The 12,952-nt window shown below is 30.4% G+C and overlaps 1 protein-coding gene across 2 annotated transcripts in view; it reads left to right on the top strand.

Moving 5' to 3' along the window:
• LOC143250771 (uncharacterized) overlaps window positions 1–11,648 on the top strand; it is a 32,070-nt gene extending 20,422 nt beyond the window's left edge. The window contains exons 8-10 of one of the 2 annotated variants that reach the window (XM_076501740.1): window positions 6,527–6,568; window positions 9,171–9,491; window positions 10,452–11,648. In XM_076501740.1, coding sequence (XP_076357855.1) covers window positions 6,527–6,568; window positions 9,171–9,491; window positions 10,452–11,128 — 1,040 coding nt within the window. In that variant the 3' untranslated portion in view covers window positions 11,129–11,648. The remainder of the gene's footprint in view (window positions 1–6,526; window positions 6,569–9,170; window positions 9,492–10,451) is intronic. The other variant, XM_076501741.1, reaches the window with a different exon arrangement.
• The last annotated feature ends 1,304 nt before the right edge of the window (window positions 11,649–12,952 follow it).

The raw sequence follows: 12,952 nt of genomic DNA, 5'->3' as shown, positions 1-12,952 counted from the left end.
ACTTTGTCAAACATGTTTGATATAATACTAAATTCAACAGCTTTGGAATTGTTGGATCTTTAGTGTGGGTTTCTGTTAACATGGGTGGGTAGTACTGAAGTGTCCATTGTGTTGGCGAATGAGCATACTCAGAAATACAAGAATCTTATTTTCTTCAAATTATATGGGGAATTTTATACTGGGTGAATTCAAATAACAGACATGCCATCAACACAGCATTTCCAAATGCTTGATTTTAAGTTTTTGTCTGTTGGGTGTTGGCTTCAAAATCTTCCATGAAAATGTCACTGGGAATAGGTGATAGAGTTGATCCAATAGGAAATCCACTAGACTGTTTTGAAATTGAAAGAATTGCAGTTAGTACAGAAGGCTAGAAGTTCTAACAAACTGTCTACATTGAGACTTGAGCAAAGATGTAGGGACCTGTCTGCTGTTAATCTCTAGTGTACCAGGATAGAAGAATGTTGATGGGAATACTGAGGAACATATTACTAACACCAAATCTGACCAATACATCTGAAGGTTGAAAGGAGAAGATTTTAAAGATTTCTATGATATTTGACCATAATTGCTTACCTTTATAAGACTACACAAGTACCATCAGTGGAATTAAAGAAAGCCTAGGTATAGAAGCCAAAATGTCACTACTTTTATTTCAACTGGCAGTCCCTTTAAGTTTTGAAACATGTTATATTTTTTTCTTGTATATATATTTACAATGTTCCTACTGGATAAAATTGCATTAATACTGCATAATGAATTTTTCTTCCCACATTGTTAAGCATTAGTTCTTGTGCGAAAAGTAGTTCTCTTGAAAGCATTTGTTGAGAGCTATTTCTTGATGTCTCAAAGCTGTCACAGTTTTTCTCCCTTTAACACAGATTTATGGATTTAGTTTCCTCTTCATTGCAGTGTGTCAATGTTATATCAGTTACACACAGCAATCATCAAGAGTGTGCTGGTTGATTTTTATAAACAGAAATTATATGTGATTTATGCATTTTGTAAATAGATTGTTTGCAATTCTTTCTTTTGTCACATGTAAACAGGCAAAGATAATGGAGTTGAGTCTGACATTGGATGACGGTATTTAATCTGATGGTCAGCCCATTCCACCGTGGCTTCTTACCATTTCTGTGTATGATTTTTCTTTGAGTTACCTGAAGAAGTCAAATACTCCATCTTGAAGTACTGGCTTCACTTTAATAAACACTTTTTGAGCTATTTTTTTTATTTTTATTTTCTGTGGTTAACATGAAACTCGGTGGTTTTGTGGACTCGGGTATGGATTGTTATAGTTCTCAAGTTGCTCATAAGATTCCCTCTAGTAATTTCTTTCTCACTGCCAAGTTGTATGCATCTTATTTATTCTGGTTATGTAGAAGGAACACAGCATACATATTTTACCATCTATATTGACTCATTTGAGTCCTTGGAATTGGTCAATGTCAGTTCCCATTCAGTTATTCTGGGTTTTTGACAGTGTCAGAATTTGAGGGAATAAACTTGCTGACACTGACTAAATTGAAGTCTTTTATATAGACTATTGGAGTGTAATTAAGGCAAAACTTTGCATCAGTTGGCAGGAAACTTGGGTTAAGAAACGACACAAACTTTTTCAGATAAAATCTTCTATTACTAATTGGCTGTCTAGTTTACAAAATAATCAGAGAGAGGAAGTTGTCTTTGCCATTCTCCATATTGGCCACAATTTTTTGGACAAAATTTTCTCTTTCAAGGGAATGATCTACCAAAGTGTGAGAAGAGTAACACTCAAATCACAGTCACCTACAGTGACATATTTCTTTCATGCTGTCACTATGACAACCAGTGACAATATTAAATGTTTCTATGTATGGTGCCCTTTTGATGTTGAACAGTGTCATAGGTAATGATGACATTGTGCAGGTTCACCATGTTTTATTTCTGTGCAAGCTAAAGCATTTTTAACATTAATTATTTTTATAACCATCTTTAAATTAAATGTTTATTATTATCATCTTTACAAAGTGAAAACAAATTCAAATATTTTATGTATAATTTTTTTATTGTTAAAATACACATATCTGGGTGTTGTTTAATACCAGTTTTTATATAGCTAGCCTTGGAGCTTTGCATCATATAAACCCTAAAACCAACTACAGTATCTTGTAATTCATAGTTAACTTATTTACTGAATAAAAAAAACAAGTTAAATATGGCAAAACAGTTGCAACTACTCTCTCTTTCTCAGTCCTGAGTATGTGTAATTAGACATTTACTGCCTAAACTGTTGTACTGCAATAATGATTCTGTGATAAAAACATACAGGGCTTACCAAGTAACTGCTAATAAAGTATTTAAGTATAAAACTGTTTTCTAAAACACATTCAACAATTTTATAGATGCCCTTACAAATAATGGCACATCAAGATGAATACAGATAGAACATTTGCATGCTCTTATGTTATTAATTTTACTGTTTCATTATCTACTTCATCATGACACAGCCATAGTCTGAAACATAAGCTTTAGAATGATGCCTGCACTTCATAAATCAAAAGACTTGTTGCTCTGGGAATCTTGGTTTCTTAAAACAAGTAGTAGGCATAGGTAATTTAGTACTTAAGTGATTGACTCTGTAAAAAAAATTTAAAAAACGCTATTACATTATTCACATTTGTTAAACTAGCTTTGTGTGAATTATCAGTTTCTGGAATTAATGAAAGACAAGTTCATCATGATTGAAAGAATTCTCATGTCATTAAATATCATTGCTTTAGTAGCAGATAGTTGACTACTGAAATAATACCCAACAATAATAATAATAATAATAACTCTGAGTGAATAAAAAAGTCCAGATTGTTAAATCTAATATTCTAATACTTGTAACACAATGAACTATGTGTTATATTCTATAATTTTTGGTGTTTTATCAAATAAATTATTCACTCTTTTGAATTTTCTTTTCAAAGCAAATAGAATAGGTATTTTATTGTTATTAAGGTATACATATGTTTTAACTGTGTTACACAGCTATACGATTTGCAGTTTTACATATCATCTACAAAAATGTTTGAAACAAATAACTTCAATAGATCTGACCTACAGCAGATGATGGTATGAGGTGTAAATATTTTTTATCATTATAAGTTTGCTACATCTAAAATAAGTACTGCAAAGCAATATCATGTGTTTTAGCATGTGGCTATTAACTTATCATTGATGGCTGCAGTCAACTTGACTAACCTTGTAACCACAATATAACCATGAAATTATACATATTGTTACTCTGAATGTATTAAGTGTATCTTTGAGAAATTTGGCAAGCTTTTAATAAATATCTCAAGTCAGTTTTACACAGAAAATAAGATATTTTTTGATAAAGTACTTTTATAAAGATTTGTTTGAACTTACAAAGCCTTTACTGATTGAGTGTAAGTGAAAGGTGGTTTTTCTCACTGAGGAAAAAATAACTTCTTTTCATTTTACAGTTTTTATATTTCATTTGCATAAAATCTAGAAACTTCTAACTGAATATCAATCAAACTTTTATCAGTAAAACTGTACTTAGCTCTTATTATCTCTGTTCTAACACTAGGTGAAGTGAAATTATCTGTATCAAATGTTTAGAAATGTGAATCAAAATTAAAAATATATTTTTATTTTAGAATTGGCTGTTTAATAATAATTTATGTAGCTTTCAAACATACATATTAAATACAAAAAATTGTTAGGAACTTAGAATATCTCCATACTATTGTAATTTATCTAGATTTCTAACTAACCTATAAAGAGATGCAAAACTTCCTCCTTTTTGGAGAAGTGTTATATGTATAAAGACATCAAGTTCTTTATGCTGAAATATCAGTTTTACCACTGAAATAAAATTGCCAGTTGTATGTTTTATGTAGTTCAGCATTTTTTATTTCTGTTGAATTTAAACATATCCATAAGCAATGTCATAAAGAATTATAGACATTTTTTAAAGAAAGAATATAGATGGCTTGTAAGTTTAGGGTGAAGAAATAGTGATATATCAGTAAATTAAGAAAAATTTAAAATTTTCTTTTGGTATGTCAGTATCCATTGTATGTGCTTTTAATTGTTTGAACAGTCTAAAGTCCTTGCATGCAATGGCCCAGCATAGCCAGGTGGTTAAGGCACTCGACTCTTAATCTGAGGGTCTCAGGTTCAAATACCTGTCACACCAAACATGCTCCCCCTTTCAGTCATAGGGGCATTATAAAGTGATGGTCAATCCAACTGTTCATTGGTAAAAGAGTAGCCCAACACATGGTGGTGGATGGTGATGACTAGTTGCCTTCCCTCTAGTCTTACCCGGCTAAATTAGGGACGACTAGCACAGATAGCCCTCAATTAGCTTTACTCTAAATTGAAAAAAAAAGAACCTTACATCCTGAGAGAAAAATCTGTAATTGAGAAGTGAAAATGTTATATGACTCAGAAGTGCATGTTGAGAATTATTTAAATATTGTTTTGAAATTAAGAAATTCAAAATTATGTAATATAGAAATGTGAATTAGAAGCTACATTTTGATACCAAGTTTAATAACATTAATTGTTAATAAAGGGGTTTAATAAGAAATTAAATCAATGTAACATTCTAAAAAGGCTGTGATGAGCCATTTAAACTTCCTGAATGCATAGGATTGAATACCTTATGTATCAGGGTTGGAATCCAGCCATACATGCCACCACTAATGTCCCACCTCTTATTATCCAAAAATGTACTTCAGTCACAGTAACCTGTTTCCATTTGTAATTCCCAGAAGCTATCATTTGTACTCTTGGAATTTTTAATAATTGTATTAAGTTCAAAAGTCTGATAAGCAGGCAGAAAAGGAAAACATTCTGAACAAACACAGCATATTAAAATTGAGGAAAACTTACTGTTTTTGAGTTTTATACTAATAAATAGGGAAATCTGGAATCAGTTGTAAATGTATTTTATAGTTAAAAGAACTTGTATAGATCTGTATCTTTTTGGTGTGTGTGTGTATGTGTATATATACACGTTTTCAGTTTACAGAGATTATCCATCTATGTTAAATGATAACATCATATGATTTTTTTAAGTTTGGTAGTACTTAATATTAGGGATCAATAAGGATTAAAAATAGTTTCTGCACTGAAAAAAAACCACCGTCAAGTTCCTAAGCAAAAATCTGACCATTCACAATATTGGTTTCAATACATTATGTGCATATTACTAATAATATACTAAAAAGGTCACTAACATTTCTGGTATAATAATTCAAATGTTTCTAAACCAGTAATTTTTTGTCTGCAACTTACCTACCTGATCATATCAGTGGGGCTAGTGCCAAGAGGAGCCAGACAATCACTACAAGGTTTCTCTAGCTTATTTAACTGATTTGTGGATATCCACTTTAATATTGTTATTATATATATATACATATAAAGATATAAAATAAATGCTAAACATATCATACATGTACTTATATCTTTTCAACCCATTTTACATGATTTTCACTGTTTTTGTTTTCTAGATATATATCTTATATGAAGTTATTGTTTTTAGATAATTTTAGAAACTTAAAAATAGTGATATTACAGCAAGAACAGCTATTGGACATTGTAAAGGTTTAGTCCTGTATATAGAGTCACAGTAGTGCCTCTTTTTTCTTTTTTAACTTGGCTGCACTTGCTACTGTGACTCTAGGTTGGTGAAAAGTACCAAATACCTTTTTTCTGAATAGTTAAGGTAATGTGCCTGCTGAATTTCACTATTCACACACAGTTTATTTTCCCTTTTCAAAAAAGGATCCATTCTTCAAAAATGATATCAATCACTGCTTGTGTAATACAAAATTCCTGTTTCAATTGTATTATCTATCTCCATATTTTACTTTTTACTGTGTGGTGATTTATTTTCGAGTGCCTTTCCTAGTTGTTTTTTGTATGCTTGTTAGTTCTAGTATTTTTAAGGAAAATTTAAAATCAACTTATAATCATCATGCAAGATTGGTAAATGCTTGGAATTTTGTCTTGGACCACAATAATTAGGTGATCCTTCCTAACAATTCCTGAAGATTTATTATTGGTTGAGTGTGTGAATTCTACATAAAGATTCCCTTTTTTTAAAGGTCTTATTTGTCATTGTTGTGCAGTGCAAAGAATATGTAAATGATGTTTAAAAAGCATGGATTTTAAGTGGCATTGTGGTGTTTGTCATTTTTTTGGTTATGGTTCTGCCATTTTCTTACATGTATTATTTCTCCAAGAATGGAAATGTGTAGATAAAATATTTTTGCTTTTCTTTAAAGACTTGTTTAACTTTTCTGTGTTCCTGAACGTTTTCACAATTTTTCAAGTAAACTTTTATTTGGAAATTGTAACATATTTACTTGCTGTTATTGCTTAGATATGTATATTGTAACAATTTTAGAGTAACAGTGGTATTAGTATGAGTGTGTTTTTTATCTTTCAGAGTAATTTGGATGAAACTGGTGGATTATTGTTTATTAAAATTCTGTGTAATTGTGTTCTTTTACTTTTCGAGGTATGGTTGAAGAAGCAGCTGATGAATTTGTCACATTTAATGGTAAGAAGGTGGTTTTAATTATAGGTTTTCTGTAAACAGAATGGTCAGGTTGTGATTCTATCTGTGTTTACATTCTGAATTGCTTTTTTTGTTGTTGTTGGAATAGTTGAGTTAGAAAAATCAGTCCAGAATACCTTATTTTTGTGACCAGTTTATGAAATTATTATTTACTCACTTTTCCACATATGTGATTTTTAAAGTATATGACCATAGATTTGTTTTTCTAATATCTTCCTTGTAAATATTACTGAAGAATGGAGAAGTATTGAGCTGAACTCTTGTCATAGTTTTGTTTTTGGAGAAGCTGTATTGTTGCTGGAAATAAATGCTGTTTATACAATGTGACAAAAGTTACATGATGAAATCAATATCTGTGGAGGTGCATAGTTTCAGGGGAAGATCTTCAGGTATTCTTTTTCTGATGATGCAGAGGATAAAGTCAACTGGTGTGCTGGGGAATCTGGTTTTGATACCAAAGTTCATTCAGTAATCGTTAGGTTCTGTTTATTGCTCTGATTTCTATAGAAAATGTCTCTAATTTTTAAAGGTTCTGTAAATTTATATTTAATTACAATTTAGTGTTTTTTCTTAAGTACATTTTCTTTATTGTGATTTTTGTTTTGTGTATTTTTAACTCTTTAAATGCAATATTTCACCCCCTGTTAAACTTGTATTTTTTTTAATGGGTTTGTGTCAGCTCTGTATGGCATTGAAGTGAGTTCTCTGTGTTTGGTAAAAACTGGATATTTGTCATCTATTAGAGTTGCATGTTTTTGTCAAATATCTTTTTTGTGAAAGTGTGTTAATTGTTGGGTTATAATGAAATTGTATTATGTTGAGTCTATTTTTGTAAATATTTTATACTAAAAACATTTTGTATTGCTGGTTTGTTTTGTGTCTACTGATAAGGAAGTATTTGTTATAAAAGTAACACAATTACATTGAAAGCTAAAGCTAACATGCCATCTCATGAGTTTATTATACGTGTGTGAAGTGAGTAGTACTGGTCAGTTGCTGCATTTCAGATATCTCAAGTGTGATTTAATAATAAAACTATTATTCTAAAATACAGTTTAGTTACACAGAAACATTTGAGAATTGGCAGGTTATTTTTCTTTGAGGTCAAAGTGATAAGAAATAATTCAAAATTCTACCTAAAGTTAACATTTTAAATTTTTGATATTGAAATTAGGAATTTGAAATGGATTTCTTTTACATTAAAATATTTTCATACTTAAATTGTCAAAAATAAAGTATTTTAGTGTTGTCAAAAATATCAAACTAAAGGTTTAGGTTTAACTTTATATGTGTATGTGTACATATTTTTCTTCCCTCAAAAATCTTGACTCACTCAATATTGTTAAAATCATTTTAAAATTTGGTTTGTATTACAAAATGTAGTATTTTGGAACAAAAGGATTTCCAATTTGATGGTAGGAATCTAAAAGCAAGTTTGAAACTCAGTTTATTTTTAATATAAATACTTCAAAAAGTAAGAAATTTCTACAACTATTTAAAGGCTGTTTGTTAAAATAATAAAAAAAACATTGAAAATTGAGTACATGTAACCTAATTCCACCTAAGGCAATTGGACTAATCACTGTTTATTTATTTTGTACTTGAGACAAGGTGATGAAATTTTTGAACAAAGCATTTCATTCAGAAATCATTGGATTTTTCATTACTTTTTAATATTATTACTGATGTGAGATGTGCAAATTGTATTTCTTACCATTCATTGGTACAGAATTACTTAAGGATTTGATTATAGTGTAAGATGGGAACAACAAATTCCATTATTGTGTAATAAATTAAGATTGGATAAATGTATAACTTTGTCAAAAAATACTTTACAGTTGGTATATCACTCACTAGTTCAGTTTATATTATGATGTGTAATAGCAGGCTGAAAAACATAAAATAGCATGTAAATATATAATACAATATACATTGATTTTTTTGTTGATTCAAATTTGAAGATTTTTTTGTTTTTGTTTTTTGTGGTCATTGGTTTTTAAACTTTATAAAAATTTGTAGCTTTGTATTGTTTTAATGTGCCTAATGTTTAGTTTAGTTTATAACATACACACATTTTCTTTATGATTCTTTTATCAGCTTAAGTGTTTTGCCCACATTCACAAGTACTTCTTATGTGGGTAGATTAATCATTTCTAGGTAATAATATAAATACGGATTTCACTTTTAATAAACTATCCTGTGTCAAAGGTGCACTGAGTTTTCAGTTGTTAGGTATAGAAGAGTATTTTGTAAAGTCAAATGAATATTTAAAAACTGAAGTATAATATAATTTGTTTGTTGATGCTGAATGGGGTTTCCTTTTTGGTGCTTTTCAACAAAGGTTTAACACGATCACTTGGGTTTCAGCATTTTGTTATTCTTTTTATTGTTTCTAAGTACTGAATACTGTACTTTTAAAGATAATTATGCCACAAGCATAATACATAATACAGATGTATACATTTTTACTTTTATTTTGTGAAGGGTTGTTGTGTGCTGTCTTTGTTATTGGTTTTCTGATAGATACAAATTGTTTAATGTGCAGTGTATGCATAAAAATGATAGAATGATTTGGTTTTTATAGAACATCACAACATGCCTGTTGATGACGCTCTGAAATTAGTAGCTCGCAGCTTTCATGAATATACCCTGTCACTGCGTTTCTCGAATCAAAAGCCTGAAAAGAAGGAGCCACAGGTATTTACACGTAGGTCTCCTTCACCCCCAGATCGAGATATTGGTTTTCTTCTGAATCTCTTGGCTGATGGAAAGCATTTAACTATGCGTGAGCTTGATAAAATTATGAAGTATGTGCAGGACCGTAAAGATAAACTTACAGAAATTGAATCAAGAAAATTAGAAAGAACTGGTGATACCAAACTCGAACCTTCCATCAAATTACATGGTAAGCTTTCATAAATATCAGATTTAGTTCTTTTAAATTTAAATTTCATGTTGGTTTATCTCATTGTTTTATACAGTGTATTTATAACAAGAAAAACATTTTTGGATAAACTCTGTTTATAGTGCTTGGAATAAATTATAAATATCAAAAGTAAATAGAACTGTAAAATATAACAGGATACTCATACATTATATGTAAGTTTGTGTGAACCATTCTGTTAAGTATGTTGGAAGTAGGTCCACTTTATATTCGTAGGCCCTCGTCAAAAATGCTTAATTTTCAATTTTGACTTTATTGAACTTCAACCCTGAAGGTTTTTAGTTGGGCTACAATAGTAGTAATAATTACTTGTAAATAGATTGATTGGTCTGATTTATTCATTAGAATAAAAATAATGAGTGTTTTTTTATGTAGATATTTAATAATTATTATCTCACACACACACACACACATGAATGTTAACTTCACACTCAATCACTCAAAATGACATATTTAAAAAGACAGATAAGCAATATCTTCTAATTTTGCAGTTTGATAAACTCTTTCTTGATGGATTGGGTTTTTATGCTATAAAACTTCAGAGTACATCATTTTGTTAATTTAATTAGTATCCTAACTGCAGTTAGTTATGTGGATAAATTAAGTAAAACTAAGAATGCTTATATATTACCCATTTATCTCCTTTATACCTATAATAGATAAGTAAAATATATAAAACTAATCAGTTTGTTAATTTTATTTGTAACCACTTGTAAATTGGTTGCTTCCCAAAGGACCAGTTAGGTGAAATAGGTGGCTACTGAGAAACTAATTGCATGGTTTTGAATTTCATAATTATATCTAAGTAAAACTCACAGTGTGTTAAAAAACTGTCAGTATTACAAACCTACCTTTTTTTATAGTAGTCATGAAACTTTTCATAATTGAAAAAAAAAATGTTTTGCATTTTTGGCATTCTAGGAGAACAGGCACAACCAATGACAATGGAACAACAGCAGAAAGAACTTCAAAAGAGAATCTTGAACATGATCAACCAAGGGACTGTAGATGCAGGCTTCTCTAGCACAGGAATACCCTCTTCATCTGCAAATCAGACTCCCTCCAACTTAAAGCTTGACAACCCTAATTTACAGAAAGCTGTGGAGAATTTCATACAAACCAGTCCTAACCTTTCCAAAACACTAATGGAAACTTCCATTCCTACAACAAACACTACCAATACATACACTCATCAGCAGTCTTCAAAACAGTCATTACAAAATCCTGTAACCCAGTCAAATGTGACTGGTAATCAATCATCTTTGATGAGGAACCAGTCTGCTTTAGTAAGTAACCCCCCATCATTGGTGGGTAATCAGTCATCTTTGATTGGTAATATGCCATCTGTAGTGGGTAACCAGTCAGCTTTGATAACTAACCAACCTCCTCTGATGGGTGGTTTGTCACCAGGGAATGCAGTAAGTCAGATTATGATGGGCCAGAGTCCAATGTCTTTTACAAGAGGAGGTCAAGGTATGATGCCTGGTGGAGTAGGTCTAATCCCACAAGTTGTTCGCCATCCATTATTGGGAACCTTGGTTGGAATGACTGGATCATTTCTGGGAAGGGGAAGAGGTACTCCTGGCAGCAGATACTGACCCAGTATGGTTACTGTTGGAGTAGATTGAAAACAAGTAGTTTGCTTAACCTCTACATTCAATAGTTAGTGATGGAAGCAGAATTTTTCTTCTCTGTAACATCTGTGTTTGATTTGTTTTGTCTATTTTAGTACAAGTGATCAAACTACATAGTGACATCACCATTTCACATTTTACTTTTCCAGAAAAATTTGTCATTTTCTAAAAGTGTCATCAGCGTATAATTAGAAAATTGAGAAATAATGCACAATACAACCAGAGTGAAAAATGTTGAACTTAATATTTTTAGGAAACAGAATTAAAGCAAATTTTGAATAATTGTTATGCAGGATATAGAGAAATGGATATAGAAAACAGAAGTGTATTATTTTGCATCATTACATTTTTTTCATGTGTTTTCTCTTGTAATCATTCTTTGTTTTTGTCTTATTTGATGTTTTCAGGTGTAATATGTAAAAGACACATGTGGTAAAAAGTTTATTTACCACAGTCAATAAATGCATGCTTCATAATAAACTAATAATTTGTGTAAAAAGTTCTTTTTTAAGATTTTGTTGTGAACTGGAGAAATTTGGATATTTTGACAGTGAATATAGAATGAAACAATCTTTACTCTCCAAAGAATTAGAATAAAAGACGATTTCAAGGTATGTTTTGTCATTGTGTCTTTATTAGGGCTAGTACAAAGTCAGACTAATATAAAAACATCTTATCTTACTATATCACTTTTTGATGTTCCACTTCTTGAAATTGTTGTAACATGCATTTAACAACATTCTGAATATTGTTGTTGTTTCATAATTGTTTTTTTATTATAGTATAGATATATTAGTAACTATTGATATACAAACATTTGATGTATATTATGTGAAATCGAGAACTAAAGACAGATTTATATTATTTTATGATTTACCACAAATTAAAAAAGAAAGAAGCAAGATAGTTAAGACAAAAATTAAAACATAAGGATACAAAGTTCATTGTGTTAAAATAATAAAATTGGAGTTACATAACTGTTACTGAAACTATGAATGTACAGTGTTAAGTACAATGTGCAGAACTACACCAGCAGAATACTTCTTTCAGAAATGTGGAACCTCAAATATAGACAACCAAAATCCTGTTACAGTTTCTGTCTACAAAAAGCATATTGAGAAATGTAACATCACAAGGGATAAGTTAAGTCTATACTTTTGTGTTAATCAGATTTTGTACCTGCCTTGATGAAGCTTCTATGGTAGAACATAGATTTAAATAGATAGTTTTTTTTCTTTCTTTGAGGCTAAAGTTAATTTTTTTAACCTTTTCTAAGATTGTTTAAAGGCTTTATATTCACTCTGAAATGAGGAACATGCAACATGGAGCTTCTTAAGCAGTATGTGTGTGTATATGTGCACATCTACATAAAGATACTGGATTTTGAGATTTCGAAAATATGTCTCAATTTTAGTCAAGAAGGCAAATTATTTAGTTATTGTTCAACTTGACTTATGTTTATATATCACACTTTTGTACACCAGTCGAAAATAATGTGTTTTTAAGATCTGTAAGCTAATGTTTTAATGGATGCAGGTTGATGTTGTAAAAATCTGGATTTTGGAGCTGAGCTAGGTTCCAGTGTTCACAAGTACACAAAATATACCTTCAGATTGATGCTGTGGGTGTGTTATGAGAGTGACAGTCATATCTTTAATGTGGATGGTAGGGCGATTCTGATTACACAGGCATACGATGATTTAATTGGCTTGAAATTTTTACAAGTACGACAGCAATTTATGTGCGCTGAATTCGAAAATTGTATCCATTTCTCTCCATCACGTACAA

The sequence above is a fragment of the Tachypleus tridentatus genome, chromosome 5 (genome assembly GCF_004210375.1).
Source record: "Tachypleus tridentatus isolate NWPU-2018 chromosome 5, ASM421037v1, whole genome shotgun sequence".
Lineage (NCBI taxonomy): Eukaryota > Metazoa > Arthropoda > Merostomata > Xiphosura > Limulidae > Tachypleus > Tachypleus tridentatus.
The sequence above is the reverse complement of the archived record's forward strand: the minus strand, read 5'-3'. Positions and strand labels throughout refer to the sequence as shown.